Raw genomic sequence first — 18,185 nt, forward strand, 5'->3', positions numbered from 1 at the left:
ACTCGCTCATCCAGTCGCTTGGACTTGTAGAGGTGTGTTGCCCTCTTGTGTGAGAGACCTGCTCGGTGGATGGCAGTGTGGCAGAGTGAGAGTGATACTTTCCTCTGGAGGATGGACTCGAGCTTGCACCGCAGCACAGGACCAGTCTGGAACGGGTCCTGTTCAATCAGGGTGCGAATGACTGGACATGCCTGCTCGAAGAAAGTGGATCTGCGAGCTGGGACCCGGGATGGGTCATCCAGCTTGCATCCTCGGTGCCATCGATGGATGGTGCTCTTGGATACACTGAATATGGAGGCGACCTTACGCAGGCTATGGATGAGGGCGTAGCATCGCAATGCGGCGGTGCGAAAGTCGGATGTGTGGCGAATGGTCATGGCCAGCGCGCGATAACATTGGGTAACAAAATATTCGATCAATGGTCAAAAACCCGGGTGTCCCGTTTTTTATTGGATTGCCTGTAATCATTCAAATCACAGCGCACCGCCTCCCGCCAGCAGCCAGCCCAATCACGGCCCGCGTCCAGCGCCATGATCGGCCAGCATCATCAAGCACCCCTGCAGAATCCTCCGCATCGCCGTCTTTGTCTCGGTAACAGCGTCTCAGGGTATTTGCGCTCTTCCTCTCGCCGACCACCAACCATGCTCCACAACGTGCTGGTAAGACCCGACGCATTCCGTCCCCGGCCTGCTGCTCCTCGCCGCGCTTCCACCTCAGACCCACACCCTGATTCCCGTTGCTGCCGCGGGTCAACGCGATTCTTGCTCCCGACCCAGAATGTCGGTTGGACTTTTGGCCTCAACCATAGCATTCCCGGAGGCGTCGTGAACCTCTCGGACCGGTTCGACAAGGTGAGTCGCCCTCGCCGTGGTCCTTGGCTCGCCAAGCATCATGGGCTCGACCATCCGCGCGTCACGGGCCAGCAATCTGCCATGCGATGCCATACGATGCCATCCGCTCTGAACACTGTCCTCCTCCGCAGCTGCTCTTCTACACTTCCAGTCACTGCGGCATTTTGCACAACTGGGGCACGCAGCAGCAGCAGATTCTGCAGGGACATGTAAGGCTCGCTTAATCTTGACATGTGCGGGCTCGTCGGACCAGCCTTCGGCCCATGGTTCTGGCCTCTGCCTTTGCGCTAACACTCGCTCATACACCTGTGGCCTCCTGGATGCCCGCTGGTCCTGGCTCCGCAGAGCAACCAAATCTCATGCTCGCGCGTCTCGCCCAACAAACGCTGGATCGTCACCGCCGACACCGGCTCCAACGCCATGATGATCGTCTGGGATCTGTATCCGGACACGGGTGCTGAGGATACCGACCCTGCCATGGCTCCTTCGACCGGAAAGCCCCTACCACCCAGCTCCAGCAGAAACATGTCCAGTGCACTTCCCATCAAGACCATATTTGATCCCCACCAAAACGGCGTGGTCGATATTGCGTTCACCCAGGATTCGAGATATATCATCACTCTTGGAAACGGTAGGTATCATTGCGCATCCTTGCAAACTTGGATTCAGCCCCGCGACTGTTCGCCAAGCCGGCTCGCTGCGGGTGCCAGGTTTGTTGGTTACTGATCGCGACCTGCACACCCTGGCTTGCCTCTCAGAGCCCGAGAAGCAGACGCTTGCCATCTGGAATTGGACGACAGAGAGCAACGAGCCGCTCCTGAGCTTTGTAATCGATGGAGAGCCACAGGTAAAGATCATGGCCATCCCGGCTGCGGGCTCTTCGGCCAAATGCTGATCTCGTGCCCCATCCGGCTATCCAGAGGGTCCTCAATATCAATCCAGAAGACCCTGGCGAGATCATCACCAACGGCCACCACACCGTCAACTTTTTCACGTGGTCGGCCGATTCCGGCATCAAGCAGCTCAAGCCGGTATTCTCGTCCAAGTACGATCACTCATGGCTGCCGTTGGAGTGCAGCGCCTCCATGATATCATCGACGCATGTCGATCCCACCAGCTCTGGTGCTGTTCCCGCAGCCCATACTCGCCTTCCACTGATAGCGCTCATGCCTTCACCAGGGATTTCAAGCACAAGCCGACCGGATTCACCTATTCGACCTTTATCCTCACGGGTGGGCAGTCGCTCTCTGCCACACTAGATGGCGACGTCATCATCTGGTCGGATCGGTCGCTCAACAACCTCAGCGTCAAACTCGACCGAGGCGAAAAAGCAGCCATCAAGTACATGAGGTGAGCCGATGTTGCGATTTGGAGCATCGCTATGATGTAGTGATAGGCAACGTGGCAGTGGGACGATAAGTCCGTGCGACCAACAGAGCAGCAACATAGTCGGTAGCAAGACAGTCAGCAGCGAGGCAAAGCGATAGCCCACGAGTCTCGGCAGGCTCGTGGGGTTACCCATCGCTCTGCTCACCGACACGGATTCATGATGCTTGCCCACCAACAGACTGCACAGCGGACCTATCAACTTTGTCACCTCGGTCCATGGCAAGTACGTCGTGACCGGTGGAGAAGACGGCTTCCTCAAGATCTACGACAACCAGGTCAGGGTCACGAGTGGAGGCACACCAGTTCCGATCCTCGAAGCTCGTAGGGGTATCGGGTCGCCGCTTTCTCCAGCCTCAGATGCCATCGCCAATCGTGAGTCACTGAACGACATTCGGTGGCCTATCACATTGTTGCCAGTTTCGCCTGATGCTGTGGTTCGAGAAGCTTCGAGCCGGACCTGTCACCTCGGTGTCGTTCACTTCACCGACTCCGAGTGATACATTGCCGCGTGAAGGTGAGGCCCCTGCCAGCCAGAGAAATGTCATGGCTCGCCGATTGGCAAATTTGTCCTGGGCACACGACTGAGCACCTGCCGCCTCAACAACACAGCCATCTGCGAAGACATGGATATCCCAGAGTTGGTTGTTTCCACCCGCAGTGGCAAGGTTCTGCTGCTCTCCAAGAATGTGCTTGCTTCGAGTTCCCAAAAGAACGACGGAAAGGTCGAGTTGGGTGTAGGTATCTGTCTACTTGCACTAACGTCCGGCAGTTACCTTCCGGCAATTGCCCCGCACGCATGGCTCGCTGGGCCAGAGGCGCCGCCACTTTCAGTTCGGGCGACAATGCGCAGGGGAGCAGATGTATCCGTTATGATTCATTGATGCTCTTTGGCCATCCTATCCTTCAGATTCCAAACTCGTCTGTGATCTTGGAAACCCAGCCTAAGAGGGTTACCGCTTTGGCCGCGCATCCAACAAAGCCTCTGATAGCCATGTCGGGGCACAGCGGTGAGCGTCGAGAATTGCGTGTTGGGTGCGCTCGCTTGTTTGAGCCCCTGGCCGTCGACGAAGAGGCGGTGCCGGTACATTCGATTGCTGATCCGACGCGGGCCATTCTCCCAGGACTCGTCCAAGTGTGGAACTACTTGACCAAGAAGGTGACCATTTCCAAGCAATTCGAAGCTCCTTCGGCCGATACAAAGACGCAGAACTATGGACATGGCAAGCCCAAGCACGAAGTGCTGGAGCCTTCCAAGATCGAAGCCGTGTCATTTTCCAAGAATGGCGAGATCATGGGTAGGTAATCGTGAAAACATCGCTGAAACTCTCTCCGTACTTGTGGCAATGCTCCAGCACCAAAACATGACTCTTCCCAGGCTTGGCGCCGAATGCGATGCTACTGCTGATCCGGATATGGCTGTGCATGCACAGGAATCGGATTCAACAAGGGCACCATTCGCATCATCCGAAGCGACGATCTCGAAGATCTCAACTCCAGCTCAAGGTCCGAGCCTGCAATCCCAGCAAGCGCCGCAGACGAGTCGGAAACGCTTCCACCCCTGCCCCGTGCTCAACTGGGCTTCAAGGTCTCTGCCTCGCCTATAATCATGATCCAGTTTTCGGACTGTGGCTTGTACATGGCCGCGGCGGACGGAAGCCACGCCGTGATTGTGTTCAAGTATGAGAGCCTGGTGTTGCCCGGCGGAGAAACCGGTTCACGCTGGAGCTATATTGGAAAGTGTCGCTCTCATTTCAAGCAAGTCATTGGTGAGCATCGCAAGCGCTCGGTAGCCCGGTGAATCGGTGATTCGATTTGCTGCTCGGATTTGCATGTTGCCACGGATCATTTCCAGCTCCGATCACCTGGCTTACCATGCCCGTGCTTGCTCCCAGGTTTGATCTTCCTCCCATCATCGGAGACCAACAAGACGCGGCTGCTGTCGTTCTCCAAAGATAGACATGTCGTCGAGTACGATCTGGACGGGGCCTCCATCACGGCTGGGCTGCCTCTAAAGGTGAGTGAGCCGGCGACGTATGAAACACTGGGACTGGTAATTCGGGCCCTTGCTCGACAGTCCCGATAAAGTACTACACACTCACGTGCTCTACATTGGTTTCCATCCAAAGCGGACCCAATCTTTGGCGCTGTTCACTCGCTGACTCCATTTGTTCACCCATCTGTTCACCTGCAATGCCTCCAGTCCATCAAGCGAATTGAACAAGCCAGTCGACCACTGGCGGTCACACTGGGCCCAAAGCCCAGCCAAGAGGGCGCCGAGCAGTTCATACTGACCGTCGACTCGGACTACAAGTTCAAGTACTACAACTCCACGACCCAACTCTGCCGCCAGACCAGTCTCGGCCCCACGTATGCCGGTCCGGTATCCAGGTATGACGTTGTAGCCGCTCGATGCTGTTTCGTCTGCGAATGCACATAGCATTATTTTTGCCCATGTTGAGTGACTGCGGCAAAGAAACGGGTCGGACGGACAAACTGAAGTCGCGGCGATAAAGTAACTCGGCTCGGTGATTCGCTGAGGGTGCTATAGTTTGCTGCCATTGTATCAGGGCGACGATGGGGCTTGCAAGTATATGGCGTTTGCAGCGCAAGAAAAGGTAAGCGATGGCATACCCCGGTCTGAGCTGCTTGCCAAGCACTGCTGCCTCTGGAGCTTGGCGATTGATGCGTGTTCGGTCTTACTCGACAGATCATTGGGGTCATCAAGTTTCCCCTCGATGGCAATCCATTCCGCTCCATGGGTGTTGTCGGGCATCCCGGAGAGGTTGGTTTCTGCCCTCTTGGGGCACACCTGGGTTCATGCCATACTCTGCCTCTGTAGCATGTCGCGTCTGGCCACTGACTCGGCTTCAAAACTGGGGCGACTGTGGCGGGGTCAATGGTAGATCTCCAATATCTGCTGCTCCTATGATGGAAACTTTATCTTCACTTCTGGCGGAGAAGATGCCACTGTCTACATGTGGAGCATGGACGCATCTGTTCTCGAGTCTCAGGTAATTATGGGTGGAAGAAACCTCGAGCCCTTCCTGAACCTGCTCGACCCAAGCGGCCAAGGCATCGGAGGAGCCATCTACAAGGAAATGGAAGACTATTTCTACTATGCCCAGCTTCGAAGGTTCGTCGGTCGCAGAACCGCAATACTGGGGTCACGGCGAGAGGGAACATTTGCTAGTCTGCGGTCGGCACATTGTTGATGTGCCCATGCTGAGGATGATCCTGGGGAAGGGTGGTGCGCAACCCAACCGAACCCAATTCAACCTAACTACAAACCCATTGCAAACTGCCGCCCCTGCAACGGGCGAACGCATTGCCTCAAACACAGCCAAGGAGAGGACAACACCAAAGACCGAGTCATTGATGAGAATGTCAAGATCAGTGAGGTCCCGTCGATCATGCAAGCGATGGGCTATTATCCGTCGTCGCTCGAGATCGACGACATGCTGAACGAGATCCGATACTCTGGGCTCTCTGGGTCGGGCCCAATCAAAAATGACATTACGTTTGAGGACCTGATCAAGCGTTAGTATCAGTGCCCACTTTGACTCCCCCTCCTCGAGGATCACAACCGGACGTGGTGGCCAGATCGGCTCTGTCTGGCTCTGGGATTTGAATGTGCGGCGGTGCTTGGGCTCTAGGCTGCTGCGTGGCATCAAATTCGCACTGCGCCAGCGGCTGGTGAATCCCTTACCGCATAGTCTCGTATTGTCTCGTACTGTCTCGTATTGTCGACACAGCGACTAATCCAGTGTGTCTCTCGTTCTCCACCCTATTTTGTGCTGCAGTCTACATCAATCACCGGCCGGTCGCAGATCACACTTTTGCCCAAATCGAATCCGCTCTGGCTGTGGCCCACCGTCTTGAGCCGGGCGAGCCCGCGCCTAGCGGTCCGACTCCCAAACTCGGGCCGACCGAAAAGATGTCCAAGTTTGCGCTCATGGCTCTTTTGCAACAGTATGGTGAGTAGAGTGGATCGGAAGGAAGGGGAGGGAGATGGAAGACATGCAGCTGGTTTCCATCTGCAGTGATTGCTCGTGCCTCGCTCTTTGCTCTTTGATAAAGCTCATATATCCACCGACTTCTCGTGCACAGGCGAACCCATGTCGATGGAGGATTTTGAGGTGGCCATGAATGCTCTGCTCATGAACACTGACTACGACGGGCAGCTCCCCGACCTCTTTACGGCCCCCGAGTTTATCGGAGGCATCCTGGGACTGCAGCCCAAGGACGAGGTTGAGGCAAATGATGATGAGGAGGAGGTCATCAGCGAAGCCTTCCGAAACCTCTTGCCCACGGCCGTGACCTCCTAACCAGCACGCAGACAGTCGACGTCGTTGGTGGCGCTCCGCCCAGATCCACATGTTTACTGCATGTCCAAAACGGAACGGGAAACCATATCGGTCGCCATTTCCTCTGTGCTCTCGTGCCTTCAGGGAATAAAATGGAATGAGTTTATTACTTCAGCTCCTTGATACAGCATAAATGACACCAGTCATTTGGATATCCTTGGACGCACTGATCGGGTGTCTGGCATAGTGTATGATCTGAGGTGGAGCAGATTACGGACAATTTGTTCTTGACAGGACCAAGATGGCTTCCCAAAGCGCCCCCCAGTTAATCCAGAAGACACACCGATCCATCGGGGTTGATAGATACTTGAGACAATCCTTTGGTAGAGGCGTCGCTGTCGATAATGATGAGAAGCTTGCGTGTCCAAAGACAGGGTTCGAGGGACTGAGCCACCAAGGATATTCAGAAGGGAGCCGTGGCGATGAGCACGGCGTCCTGCATCGCTCGAATCACAAATCCTACAGGACCAACCGCGTCCGCCAGGTTTCGAATGTGATCGATACAAGTGGCGTTGCTAGCCCATAACAGTCCTGGGTCGGGACTTACCTCGAGCGTGATGGGATTGCGGCAGACTGGACACTTCCATCGGCAGTCGCCGATGCTCATCCGCAAGAGATTCTGACGTAAGAGAAAGGACGCTGTTTCAGATTCGAATGAGGCTGTATTTGCCCACAGCGCGCGCATGTGGAGCGAGTCGGCTCCGAGGAAAGGGCGCTCGTCAATGCTCTGCGCCAGAAACGTGTCCGAGGAGCAGCGATGCCGGGGTGATCAGTTCTGGGCAGGTCGTCGGCAGAGGTATGGATCGTACCAGCAAATCAAAGGAGCCCTTATGCTTGCACAGAGTGCTCTTGCCCGGGTGCTCCATCCGGGTCATGGAAAATGGACAGCGGAGCGAAACCGTCTCGACACCAGCCAACAGTGCATCTCCAGAGCCCGGCTCGGCTCCATTGCTCGCTCCAGCGGGGATAAGAGGTCCTGTTGCATGCGCGATCAAAGAGAGGACGAACTCAGTAGCGAGTACCAGCAACCCACGAACTACTTCGGTCTCTCCTTTAGCTTTTGTCTATGCATCACTTTGATTGGAGCGTATCTGAAGCGATGTGACTCGGCCAGTCTTCATATTCAACACGGTCGCAGAAGTGTCTGTCAGTCACACCATCGCGCAATGCTGAACCCAACCATGCTCACCATCGAGATCGGATGCGACCAAGTTATCCAAAGCATCGAGGTAGACGGGGAGGCGGGCTTCGGCAGCTAGTTCGTGTTCTTGGTACAAACCTTGGGTGCAAAGATTATTCGCATGAGACACAGAAATGAGTTGCGTGACGATGCAGCTGAGAGCCAGACGCAACCTCGCTCAGCAATGCAGGGCAGACTGACTACGCACATCGGAAGCTGGTTGGCGTTCATATCTAGATTCGTCGCAGAGCCAGGCGGGACTGACTTGGCCACTTACCAGTGATGCCGCGGCGATTCATGTACTGTCCATAGATACGACAGAGCAGCTCATCGGCGGGCAGCTTTTTGACCAGCTGCAGAACCAGCCAACCGCCTTCGGTTGCGTTGCGGGATGCGTAGATCACCAAGTTATGCACGGTGGTCATAGCCGGCTGGTTCATACCAACGAGATAGGTCGTCAGGTCGTAGTACGGAGTCGAGCCTGGATTGGTGCAATAGTGCTGTTGTGTTGGAATGCCGAGATTCGTGTTAGTGTCGGTCGGAAGTGCTCTGTCGGGCAACATGTAGATGAACAGGCAAATAATCAAGTGCACATCGCCGTCGTTGGGGCCCAACCTTGCGCACGTCGACTTCGTTGCCATCCAAAAACAGGTGTTCGATAAACAGTTGCTCGTCAGACACCAGATCGACTTCGGCTTGCTCTATCTGGTCGCTGAGCGGGGGTTCGAAGCCGCCCCAGTTGTTGGAATATGCCAGCAGGTGAAGCATATACTCGCTAGCGTACACCGATTCTATCTGCGGCCGACCATGTGGGTTTCTGTCATCGATGCAATATAGTGCAAATAAGGAAGCTGTGGTGATGACGTTGTCGTGACGGAGCCCTTGGACTGCACCCAGTGAACAAAACGATGGCGCCTGTTGTCGAAGCGAATCGGCGAGACAATCGATGTCGGCGCGCGGTCTTCGCATTGTCGCCGGCGATACTCACAGCTTTGATTTCCAGTCCTCCAGCAGCGTGAATGAGTGATGGTGTTCGTTGAGACTTGCGTCGCTCGGGCCGCCGATCGGCAAAGATATGATTTCCTCGACGACCTGGAACAGCAAATCGTCCGGCCTTGCAATGGCCCGCTCGAACTCGGCCGACCTTGGCCGTCCGAACGGATCTGGATTTAGGGTGTCGAGGGCCTCGAACGATACATCTAGACCCAATAAATCGGTGCTGAAGGCGGGGTCGTCTATTGGATTCGAGCCTGGCGAGCCTGCCGCCGAGCTGACAGGACTGCCATAGATACTGGAGCTCGAGGGATCCTCGAATGGATCTGACCCTCCAGGATCCTGGAACGGATCCGGACTAGCCGAATCTGAAGAGCGAGGCAAGGGTGTTGGGCTGCCAAGCGGGCCGTCTTCGACGCCGGCGGTTTTGTCTTGCAGGGAATCGAGAGACCTTTCTTCCCGCACAGCTGTTTCCGAGCGGCTGGGGGGCGGAGAATCCCGATGCTGTGGCGGCACGATGCCATCAGCGAGCATGGTCGATCCAGCATCCTTGAGCGTGCGAGAGCCAGGTTGGGTCATGGAGACATTGATAGGATTGGCCTGACCCGCCGAGAGATTGCCTGCATCGTCGGCGCGGATGCTGCAGCAGGAAACAAGCCGGTCAGTCGAGCCGTCGGGCGTGGGCGGATCTTCCTCCAAAAGGACTGTCGTAGCAAAGGTTGCAAGAGCTTACTTGTCGGCGGCATGGTCTCCAGACTCTTGTTTGAGTCGCAGACGCTTCGAGCGGGTCAGCCGTTGTCGATCGCCCGAGCTCGGTGGTGAGAGGGGGTCGGCGCCAGGGCAAGGCGGCGGCAGTGCATCCCGAGTCCTTTTGGTCATCTTCGGCCGCTCGTGGTCGGCAGGGCCGCAGATGTGTTTGGGTTTGCGAGCAGATGAACAGCAGAGCCCGGCGCGCCAATCGGGACGAGGTGTTGGCGGGACATTGGTACGATCATGCCGACCGGATGGTTGCCGGACCGATGGGGAGCATGACCAGCAGCATAGCCATCGCTGGCAAACGGAGATCGACCAGCAGTCGGGTGGCTCCGTTCAATTTCCACCGAGGGACAATGGCTGACTACCATGTTTGCTGTTGGGCGATCAGAATGGGTATCAATTCGACAGGACGGCGGTTCAGCATGCACATAGCGGGCGACGACAAGGCACGGACTATCCGGGCTGATACCCAGATGACCATCCACATACCGCAGAGATACCGGAAGGGGGCCGGTATACCGACTTGGAAGGGTATCTCGAGTCGCAATCCTATCATTCTCTGGGCTATAAAAGCTGGGCCCTCCAGGCCAGGCCCCAAGCAAGCCCATCCCTCGCATCAAGCTTTTGTCTCGGTATCCTCGTTACTCGAAAGCAACATTTGAAAATGGGCCACAGCTTCAACGGCGACGGCGACAGCGAGCTGACCTTCTCGACTGCTCACGATATCCACAAGGACGGAAACGGTACTCTCCGCCTCTATGCCGAAAATGTTGGCCAAGACGAACTGCACTTTGCGTCCATCAACGGCAGTGGTGATGTCTACCTGAATGGATTTGGAAAGGTCGTTATCGACAACAAGGACGGTCAGGGCAGCGTCTACTTCTGTAACGGCAGGCCGCCCTTGATTCGAAACAGGAACGGCGCTGGAAGTGTCCAGCGCAAGGAATGGTAGCGAGGAACAAGCAAGCCCTCGCCGAAGGAACAGTGCCCAAACATGCAGCTGTGTTTTATGTACTTGACAAGCTTGTGTGAACAAATACACTCTCACCCATCACTTGAGTGGCATCACAATTCCTGTACTCTTGATAATTTTGGGATTACAGTGCAATCTACCACCGCCCACATCTCAATGTTGGATCAATCGTGTTCAGTGTCTGGCAGTCCAACAAGACTCGGCCGCAGAACGGAAGGGCAGCGAGACGACACTGATCGATCGGTCAGCCCAGCCAGCACAACATCAGTGGCGGCCGGTGCGGGTGAAGGGACGGACATCGGGATACTCCTCGTCCTTGAGCTCGGTCTCCGCCGCCGTGGGCTGGTCGAGATAGGACACCCGATCCAAGTGGAAGAGACTCTTCCTGACGACCAACTCGGGCGAGGGACACGGCGTCGGGTAGATCGAGCGAGTGTTGGTGTTGTCGACCCTGAAGGACAGGTCCATCAGCATCCGCATGAACGCAAGCAGGGCGTGGTTATCGGGCGATGGGTTGCGCCAGATGACTGTCCTGAACTTTTCGCGAGTGTCCTGCAGGACAGTCCAGCCAGCGGAATCGGCGATCTCAAAGACACGCTTCTCGGTGATGACACTGTGAGTGAGTGAGTGAGTGAGTGAGTGAGTGAGTGAGTGAGTGAGTGAGTGAGTGAGTGAGTGAGTGAGTGAGGGGTGGTTGCGATGGCCAACGATGTCCGCCATCAAACATGTCCATCTGCGACCCACTCAATACCAAGCACAGCATCGACTGACACCCACACTCCACTCACACTCACACTCCACGCACTCCTCACCTGTGCTCCGAGTCGCTGATGTGGAACACAAACTTGGACAGCGCCTCCTCCGAGCTGACAATCTCGGCAATCACCTTGGCAACATGGTCGACTGGATCCATGGTCCAAGTGACGGGACTGGCGTTTGCCGGGCAAATGCCGAGCTTGATGCATCCCTCGATGTATCGCCAGATATAGTCGTCTGTGTTGCACACTGGAGGATGGAGTGAACAGGGTGAGAAACAGTGTCGGTCGATGGATGGGTGTCGCTTGACAAACAAGATCATCAACCCATGGTCAAGTCGAGGGAACGAAGGAGGGAATCTCCACCACATCACACACCACCACATCACACACCACCACATCACACATCACCACATCACCACATCACCACATCACCACACCACCACACCACCACATCACACACCACCACATTACACATCACCATACCACCACACCACCACGGCTCACCTCCGTATCCGCTGTCGCCAGCAATCATCGCTGGCCGAATGATGGTTGCAGGCACTCCCCTCGATCGTGCCTTGTTGATCAGCTGCTCAGAGACCCACTTGGTCTGCGAGTAGCCGCCCGACAGGTTCCAGTTGGAGTACATTTTCTCCTCGAGCGGCTTGTCGGAGCCCTTGGCCATGGCAATCGTCCCGATGGTCGAGATGTAGTGCACCACCTTGAGATGGTGCGTCGTGGCCAGCTGCAGCACCGTCACCGTGCTGAGGACGTTTGTTGCCTTGAGCTCGTTGTAGTTGTAGAGCCAGTGCACCTCGGCGGCGTTGTGCACAATCATGTCGGTCTCTTCGCAAATCTCCTTCCATCGCTCGTCCGAGAGTGCCCATCGCTCCTTGGAAACGTCGCCGCGCAGACCAACCCACCGGTCTCGCACGTCATACCACGGATCGTTCTTGTTCCGCGATGCAATCACCAGCCTCGAGGCGTTGGAGTAGGTGCGGAGGAAGGCCAGTTTCTCGGTCTCGGTTCGTGCCAGGCAGTAGATCTTGGCCCGAGGGAACTTGTGTGCCAGCTCAAAGATCAGGAATGCTCCGAGGAAGCTGGTTGCACCCGTCAGGACGATGCCGCGGACCTCCTTGGGATAGACAAACGGAGGGAAACCCTCGGCCGTCACACTCGCATCGTCGAGCTTGGCAGCCTCGGCAGCCAGATCGATTGTCGGCGGAATCACCAGCTTGTCGTCGAGAATGTCGACGACCAGCTGGGCGGCATCCTTGGGACTCATGCTGTTCGACAGCAGGATCATTGGCGAGATCTCGACACCGTACTCCTCCCTGATGGCGAGAGCCAGGCGGCCGATGCTCAGCGAGTCAAAGCCGACACCGCCAATGTAAAAGTTGCGGCCGTAGAGACCGGGGTTGTCCAGGATCTGGCTGCTGAACTCGGAGATCTTGAAGGCAATCTTGGTCAAGAACGTTCTGGTGACCATGAGGGGCGGGTAATCGACCGCCTGGCCGTACTGCTCGATGTTCTCGGCGATGCGCTTAAGCTTCTTGAGATCGACCTTGCCCGAGTCGTTGAAGGGGAGCTCGTGGAGCCTGAGGCAGTTGTGGATGGGGACCTTGGAGACGTTCAGCAGCAACAACATGTCCTCGACGACTCGAATGATATCGGCCGAGATCAAGTCGGGATTGGATCCTTTCTGAAGGACGTAGAGCAAGATGATCTTCCTCTCGGAGGTGTGGATGAAGTAGCAGTCGGCAATGACCTGGGACAAGTGCTTGTGGACAAGCTCCCTGAGGTAGTTCAGGTCGACATAGACACCGTTGACCTTGATCTTCTGGTCGAATCTGGAGGGTGAGGTGTGAGGTGTGAGGTGTGAGGTGTGAGGTGTGAGAATGAGAGTGATAAGTATCCAGCGAGCAAAAGGATCGGAACCAAGAGTGTGGATGGCAGTTCTCATGGATCAAGCACACAATAGTCGCCATACTCACCTTCCAACGACACTGAACTCCTTGTCGCTGACCATCTCGACCCAGTCCATGGTGCAGACTCGGGGCGAGCCATCCACGAGGAAGCCGAAAGTCGACAGCTTGTCGTTGGGATCGGCGTTGACAAAGCTCGGATGGTCCTTGGCAGGATGCTCGGGATCGACGGCAAAGACCAGGATTCCGCTGCTGGAGTACCGTGGATCGATAATCTCGCCTTTCTCGTCAAAGAGAAGGCAGCGCACGCCAGGTTTGGCCAACTTGTAGACCAACTTCTCTGGAACGGGATTATCGGCCGGGATCCTCAAAAATGAATGTGCCCCAATAACTCCTGTCTGATGAAGAAACTTCGGTCAATAAATGCCCAGCTCATTGATGATGCAAACCTAGTGACGTGGACTGTACCTCACTCGATCCATAGGCTGACTGAATCTCGGTGTTTGGGAACCTTTCCTTCGACATTCGGATGACGCTCATTGGCACGTACTCTGCGCCAAGCAGCACTCGCTTTGTCTTCATCCACTTGACGTCCGAGTTCAATGAAGTGGCGGTGCCGATAACGAGCTTCATGAATGAAGGAGTCTGTGAAAGAATGATATCATTAGTGTGGGCGATATGCTTCATTATACGCTGGAATGTCTGTTGCTTACCAGAATCACGTAGGCGACGCCGTCATCCAGGATTTGGGCAACGTTCTTTGCTTTCTCAACTGTGTTGAACGTCAATTCGGGAATCCACACGGATCCTCCAAGATTCAGTGCACTGAGCAAAATACTAAATGTTGCCACGAATGCTGGGGTCTGAGAGGAGTCAAATGTCAGTAAACCCACTTTGAGCTCGGATCAATGGGATATTTGATGTCCTGTATCCTAACCTGCAATATCCCGGCGCTGCTCTTCAGCACTCCGATTGAGGTTCGAATTGTGATTGCACCAGTGTGTGGGAACTTGAACCTGCAACAATCAACATCAAGCACAGAAGGATTCAGTCAACGAGTGGTGATGTGATCACTTGTGAATGTGAACAAGCATCAGGCGCGACACAGCATCAGGTGCGACACAGGATCAGAAACCACAGGGAACTCACGACTTGGGGATGCCTGTGAGAGCGACGAGGAGCCAGGATGCAGGACGAAGGAGTCGGGTTGTGGGTTGGATGTGCATCGTCAGCGTATCACTTTCCACATTCACCACACTCACCATCTTACTCTACTCACCACTGCACCATCTGCTTTGCTGCTGGACCATCACGCTCGACCACCCCACATACCGGTTGTTCCAGAGGTGCACTGGATGGTGACATAATCATCAAGGGGCTCACAGACTTCGAGAGACGGGGGTGGGACGTTGTCCAGCACAGGGAACGTGGTGGCATCGACCAATGTCACTCCAATGGTGCGGCCAGGCTTGGTGTGGTGGTAGAGGATGTACTTGATGGAGTGTCTGCATCGATTGGAGTCAAGGTCGAGTCAGGTTGAGCACAGAGGTCTCTGGGATGTCAATCTCCTGAGACACATGCGAGACCAGCACAAGGACAAACCTCTCGCACAGAGCCTTGCGAACAGCGGCAGGGAAGTTGAGAGCGAGGTTGAGTGTTTTCCTGGGTGGCAACAAGGGACAGATGAGACTCGATCCTGGTCATGGCATGGACAAAGGCCGGTCATGTCATGCACAGGCAGACTGACCAGACCAGACCAGACCAGACCAGACCAGACCAGAGATACTCACTTGCCCAGCATCCACACAGCAAGCGAGAAGATCACCCAGCTGGCTTCGGCCTCGCAGAAGGTGCCGATGACCTCGTGGTCGTCGTCGTTCCAGCCAGGGAGAGCCTTGAGAGCCTGGGCGACCGAGTACGCCTGCTTCCACACACGGAGATAGCTGAGCCGCTCCGAGATGCCGCTCTCGTAGGTGTTGATTAGGAGGGCATCGGGCTCGTCGCGGGCAGTGTTGACGAGGCACTCGACGGGATGGAGCCAGGGGCCAAAGGGATCGGGCTGAGAAGGGAATGTTGGCTGTTGGGAGACAGGGGTCTGCGAGGAGACATCTCGGTCGTCGACCGGGTCTGCGGACCCTCCAAAACAACAGGAGATGGCCCTGAGCATGCCGGGGTTGGGATGGAAGCGACAAAGGTGCCGATACCAAAGCCAGATGAGGGCAGGGGAGCGAGGAGGGAGCCGAAAGGGCGAAACGAGACAACGACGGCGAGGGGAAAGGGCGAGGGGAGCGCCTTTTGTCGGTCTGGGCAGCCAGGAGATGGCGGCTTGGTCTGGCTGCTTGCCAGATTGCATTGAGCGAGTGCTCGTGCTTCCTCTCGAGCTGCTGAGTCTGCCAGCGTGACCGGCTCTGTGCTTGGGCGGTGGGTCTGGCTGGTTGTCCCTCGATGCTGTGCTGTTGCCTCGCCCAGCAAGCTGCTTGCAAATCCACTGTTCAGCCAGCGAACAGTTCACTCGGTGGGAACACATGGGCAAGTTTGACACCCTTTGTTCGCTGTTTGTGTCTGGCTGGCGGATATTCATTGTGGCCACCACAGCACAAATCGCACCACCCCTCGCCCAGCACAACAACAAACCCCTGTCCTTGGGCCAGATCGCAGAGCTCAGACCAGACCCGGCATGCTCCCTTTGCTGCGGCCGTCGTCGCCTGCTTCCGTGTTGATCGCAAGTTCATCTGCGGCTCGTTCGAGTTGCGGGCCTGCCTTCAGCATCGCGAATCAGCACGTCTCGGCGTCTGACTGACACAGTATCCAGCAACACCCTCTATCAGCTTCATGAACACTCCGGGTATCTTGCCCCACAGGGAACCCATGTCTGGTTGGCCCTACTGCAACGGTCTGGTTGATCGAGCCCGCATTGTCATGGGCCTTCTCTTTCCACTCGAGATGTTGTGTCCTTTTACCCTCGGATCACTTTGCGGCCGGATCGCCGGCCAATACACTCATGGGCAAGTGTCCTGTCCAAGAGCATCTTCTTCAGCGACTGGCCAGGTTTGTCTGTTGCCCCCCCCCTATGAGAGCCGCTTCATTGCCCTCGTGGGTGCCTTGACTTGTCTAGGCCCTTCCAGAGGTCTTACCCAAGATGCATCGCTGGAGGCCCCACCATCGTTCCAGCTGGACATGGAGGGACATGGCTCCGAGCAGCAGCGGCCACACCCGATCAGACAACACCCAGGAAGACAAGCCCAAGTGGAACAATCAAGACCTACAAACCAGTGCAGCTGCGTCGTTTATTCGCTCAGGTGCCCTGGTATCCCCCCTTGCGGACTTGATGGCGCTTGCTTACTCTGCTATTCGTGGGTTACCGGTCCACACCAAGGCGGGTGGACGAGATTTGTGCGGATGGTGAGTCGTCCGAAAGGTCTGGCCCTTCGCAGGAACGCAAAAAAAAATACAATGAACAGGAAAATGGGTTCGTCTGTGGGCTGATCACAGCTTTTGGAAGCCGCGCTTTCGGGTGCAGGAGCGGTAGACGCAGTAGGCAATGACAGCCACGCCGATGATGCAGCCAGCGATAACGGCCAGACCGACAACAGTCAGAGACGAGTTTCCGATGCAACCAGAGCATCCAGGAGAGCTTGAGATGACTACGGCATTGTCAAGTACGGGGTGCGGTGGGTTGGTCAGCAGCAGGGACGAGCAATCGGTGTAGGGCCGATCGTGGCGGCTCAAGCATTGTGCCAGCGCAAAGATGCATGTGCAGCCGTGCGAAGGGCATACCAACGAATCCTGGAGGAGGAGGAGCATGCGAAACGACGACGACATTCGAGGGCGGCGGCGGGTGCGAAACCACAACGACTCTCGGAGGCGGAGGCGGATGCGACACCACAACGACCCGTGCGGGCGGTGGAGGCGGATGCGAGACGACGACAACAGCGCCGCCGCCCTTGCGCTTGTACAGGCCACCGGCAGCGAGATCGATGTTGTCCATGAGAGCAGATGCGAAACGAGCGAGCGAGCGAAAACGAGGGGCAAAGGCAGAGCAGGCGGGAGCCGTTTTATAGCTCGAGGTGGCGATGCAATGTACGGACTGGGTCACGGGCGGTGTGGCTGGCGGGTGGCGAGGCAGGCGGAGATGCAGCGATTCCAAAATGAAATGGGACACCCCGTTTTTAACCAGGACTGTGTTTTTGTTCTGGAACCTGAATACACTCACCCGCTCATCGGATTCATGGCCAAGCACAGCACCATATTGATATCGAGAAACCCCACTTTGTCCGGAGCTGTGCAAGCTGCCATACGTTGCGGGATCGAGACATCAATGCCTCAAGGAACATGATCTCGGTATGCCAGTCGATCATCGCCACAGGAGATCGGCCGGGTGTATTCAAGACCATGCTTCCCAAACCAACCAAAACCACTCGATCGCCAACCAAGACGGGAAACAATCTCACGGCTTGCTCACTGGGGCCTACAGTCAGTCAGCGGGGTTCAGACATCTGAAGCCGGAAAGTGACTGTCCCGTTTTTTTTTTCTGGATAGACTGTCCTTTCGGCTTCTGCCAACCATGGCTGATGCTCTCATCGGCGCCGAGCCGGGATGCGGCCAGCGAGGGGCCATCTCTTGGGGACGGTGCGATTCGCTTGGGCTGTGGAGATGCTGTATTGCCCACGCACAAGCCACACATCATGGAGCACGGCCATCACTGACAAACGTTTGGCTCGGTGGAAGCCAAGTCCCACGGCTACAAGCCCATCTTTAGCAAAACAAGAACAAACTGAAGCTGATGCAGACACCCAGTGGGCAATCCTCGCTGTCGTATCAGCCGCCGCACCAAGCGTACTCGGTAACAACGGAGCCTGGCTAGAAGGCGGTCTTGAGGAGGCACTGCAGCCTTTGGTTTTTCGCGCTCCCGAGTGGATAGGGATTCTTGCGGATGAGGGCGCTCAACTCCTTCTGGCTGTAGGTAACGTACTTTCCCTCGACAAAGTCGTAGATGTAG

The 18,185-nt window shown here is 56.1% G+C and overlaps 5 protein-coding genes across 5 annotated transcripts; 2 read left to right on the top strand and 3 right to left on the bottom strand.

The window, feature by feature from the left end:
* Window positions 1-641: 641 nt before the first annotated feature.
* On the top strand, window positions 642-6,701 carry BJ171DRAFT_597514 (WD40-repeat-containing domain protein; the record flags this gene model as incomplete). Its single annotated transcript, XM_053114761.1, has 21 exons — window positions 642-659; window positions 777-851; window positions 983-1,060; window positions 1,197-1,482; window positions 1,610-1,698; window positions 1,772-1,896; window positions 2,031-2,201; window positions 2,419-2,515; window positions 2,658-2,754; window positions 2,850-2,974; window positions 3,148-3,247; window positions 3,362-3,535; window positions 3,671-4,006; window positions 4,133-4,254; window positions 4,441-4,628; window positions 4,789-4,855; window positions 4,948-5,022; window positions 5,144-5,373; window positions 5,581-5,777; window positions 6,041-6,214; window positions 6,348-6,701. The coding sequence occupies 21 exons, from the start codon at window positions 642-644 to the stop codon at window positions 6,563-6,565; spliced, it is 3,042 nt and encodes a 1,013-aa protein (XP_052968432.1). The 3' UTR covers window positions 6,566-6,701.
* Window positions 6,702-10,049, bottom strand: BJ171DRAFT_497400 (uncharacterized protein). The gene is made up of 8 exons (XM_053110284.1): window positions 9,511-10,049; window positions 8,773-9,417; window positions 8,400-8,601; window positions 8,062-8,284; window positions 7,794-7,883; window positions 7,414-7,580; window positions 7,152-7,223; window positions 6,702-6,989 (listed from the first exon to the last, which is right to left on the bottom strand). Exons 1-8 carry the CDS (start codon window positions 9,654-9,656, stop codon window positions 6,870-6,872), a joined length of 1,665 nt encoding a protein of 554 aa, XP_052968433.1. The 5' UTR covers window positions 9,657-10,049; the 3' UTR covers window positions 6,702-6,869.
* Window positions 10,050-10,517: 468 nt separating this feature from the next.
* On the bottom strand, window positions 10,518-15,536 carry BJ171DRAFT_597516 (male sterility protein-domain-containing protein). Its single transcript, XM_053114762.1, has 11 exons — window positions 14,977-15,536; window positions 14,789-14,848; window positions 14,519-14,691; window positions 14,336-14,348; window positions 14,124-14,202; window positions 13,900-14,049; window positions 13,655-13,831; window positions 13,256-13,584; window positions 11,769-13,111; window positions 11,319-11,511; window positions 10,518-11,119 (listed from the first exon to the last, which is right to left on the bottom strand). Exons 1-11 carry the CDS (start codon window positions 15,351-15,353, stop codon window positions 10,771-10,773), a joined length of 3,243 nt encoding a protein of 1,080 aa, XP_052968434.1. The 5' UTR covers window positions 15,354-15,536; the 3' UTR covers window positions 10,518-10,770.
* A 298-nt stretch (window positions 15,537-15,834) lies between these two features.
* Window positions 15,835-16,757, top strand: BJ171DRAFT_28930 (uncharacterized protein). Its single transcript, XM_053106932.1, has one exon. The coding sequence runs from the start codon at window positions 16,019-16,021 to the stop codon at window positions 16,670-16,672; it is 654 nt and encodes a 217-aa protein (XP_052968435.1). The 5' UTR covers window positions 15,835-16,018; the 3' UTR covers window positions 16,673-16,757.
* BJ171DRAFT_597517 (uncharacterized protein) lies at window positions 16,438-17,196 on the bottom strand. The gene is made up of 2 exons (XM_053114763.1): window positions 16,964-17,196; window positions 16,438-16,830 (listed from the first exon to the last, which is right to left on the bottom strand). Exons 1-2 carry the CDS (start codon window positions 17,172-17,174, stop codon window positions 16,673-16,675), a joined length of 369 nt encoding a protein of 122 aa, XP_052968436.1. The 5' UTR covers window positions 17,175-17,196; the 3' UTR covers window positions 16,438-16,672.
* Window positions 17,197-18,185: the final 989 nt, after the last annotated feature.

The sequence above is a fragment of the Polychytrium aggregatum genome, assembly GCF_025602895.1.
Source record: "Polychytrium aggregatum strain JEL109 chromosome Unknown BJ171scaffold_11, whole genome shotgun sequence".
Taxonomy (NCBI): domain Eukaryota; kingdom Fungi; phylum Chytridiomycota; class Chytridiomycetes; order Polychytriales; genus Polychytrium; species Polychytrium aggregatum.

Excerpts from the sequence above, each read along its gene's own strand:
- BJ171DRAFT_497400 (XM_053110284.1), bottom strand. The coding sequence starts at position 9,656 with ATGACCAAAAGGACTCGGGATGCACTGCCGCCGCCTTGCCCTGGCGCC. Across the intron at positions 9,418-9,510 it reads GGAGACCATGCCGCCGACAA|CATCCGCGCCGACGATGCAG; the intron begins GTAAGCTCTTGC and ends TTCCTGCTGCAG. Across the intron at positions 7,581-7,793 it reads GGTCGCATCCGATCTCGATG|GACCTCTTATCCCCGCTGGA; the intron begins GTGAGCATGGTT and ends CGCATGCAACAG.
- BJ171DRAFT_597516 (XM_053114762.1), bottom strand. The coding sequence starts at position 15,353 with ATGCTCAGGGCCATCTCCTGTTGTTTTGGAGGGTCCGCAGACCCGGTC. Across the intron at positions 14,692-14,788 it reads CGCAAGGCTCTGTGCGAGAG|ACACTCCATCAAGTACATCC; the intron begins GTTTGTCCTTGT and ends CAATCGATGCAG. Across the intron at positions 13,585-13,654 it reads CAGCCTATGGATCGAGTGAG|ACAGGAGTTATTGGGGCACA; the intron begins GTACAGTCCACG and ends TTTCTTCATCAG.
- BJ171DRAFT_28930 (XM_053106932.1), top strand. The coding sequence starts at position 16,019 with ATGAACACTCCGGGTATCTTGCCCCACAGGGAACCCATGTCTGGTTGG.
- BJ171DRAFT_597517 (XM_053114763.1), bottom strand. The coding sequence starts at position 17,174 with ATGGACAACATCGATCTCGCTGCCGGTGGCCTGTACAAGCGCAAGGGC. Across the intron at positions 16,831-16,963 it reads TCCTCCTCCAGGATTCGTTG|TCATCTCAAGCTCTCCTGGA; the intron begins GTATGCCCTTCG and ends ACAATGCCGTAG.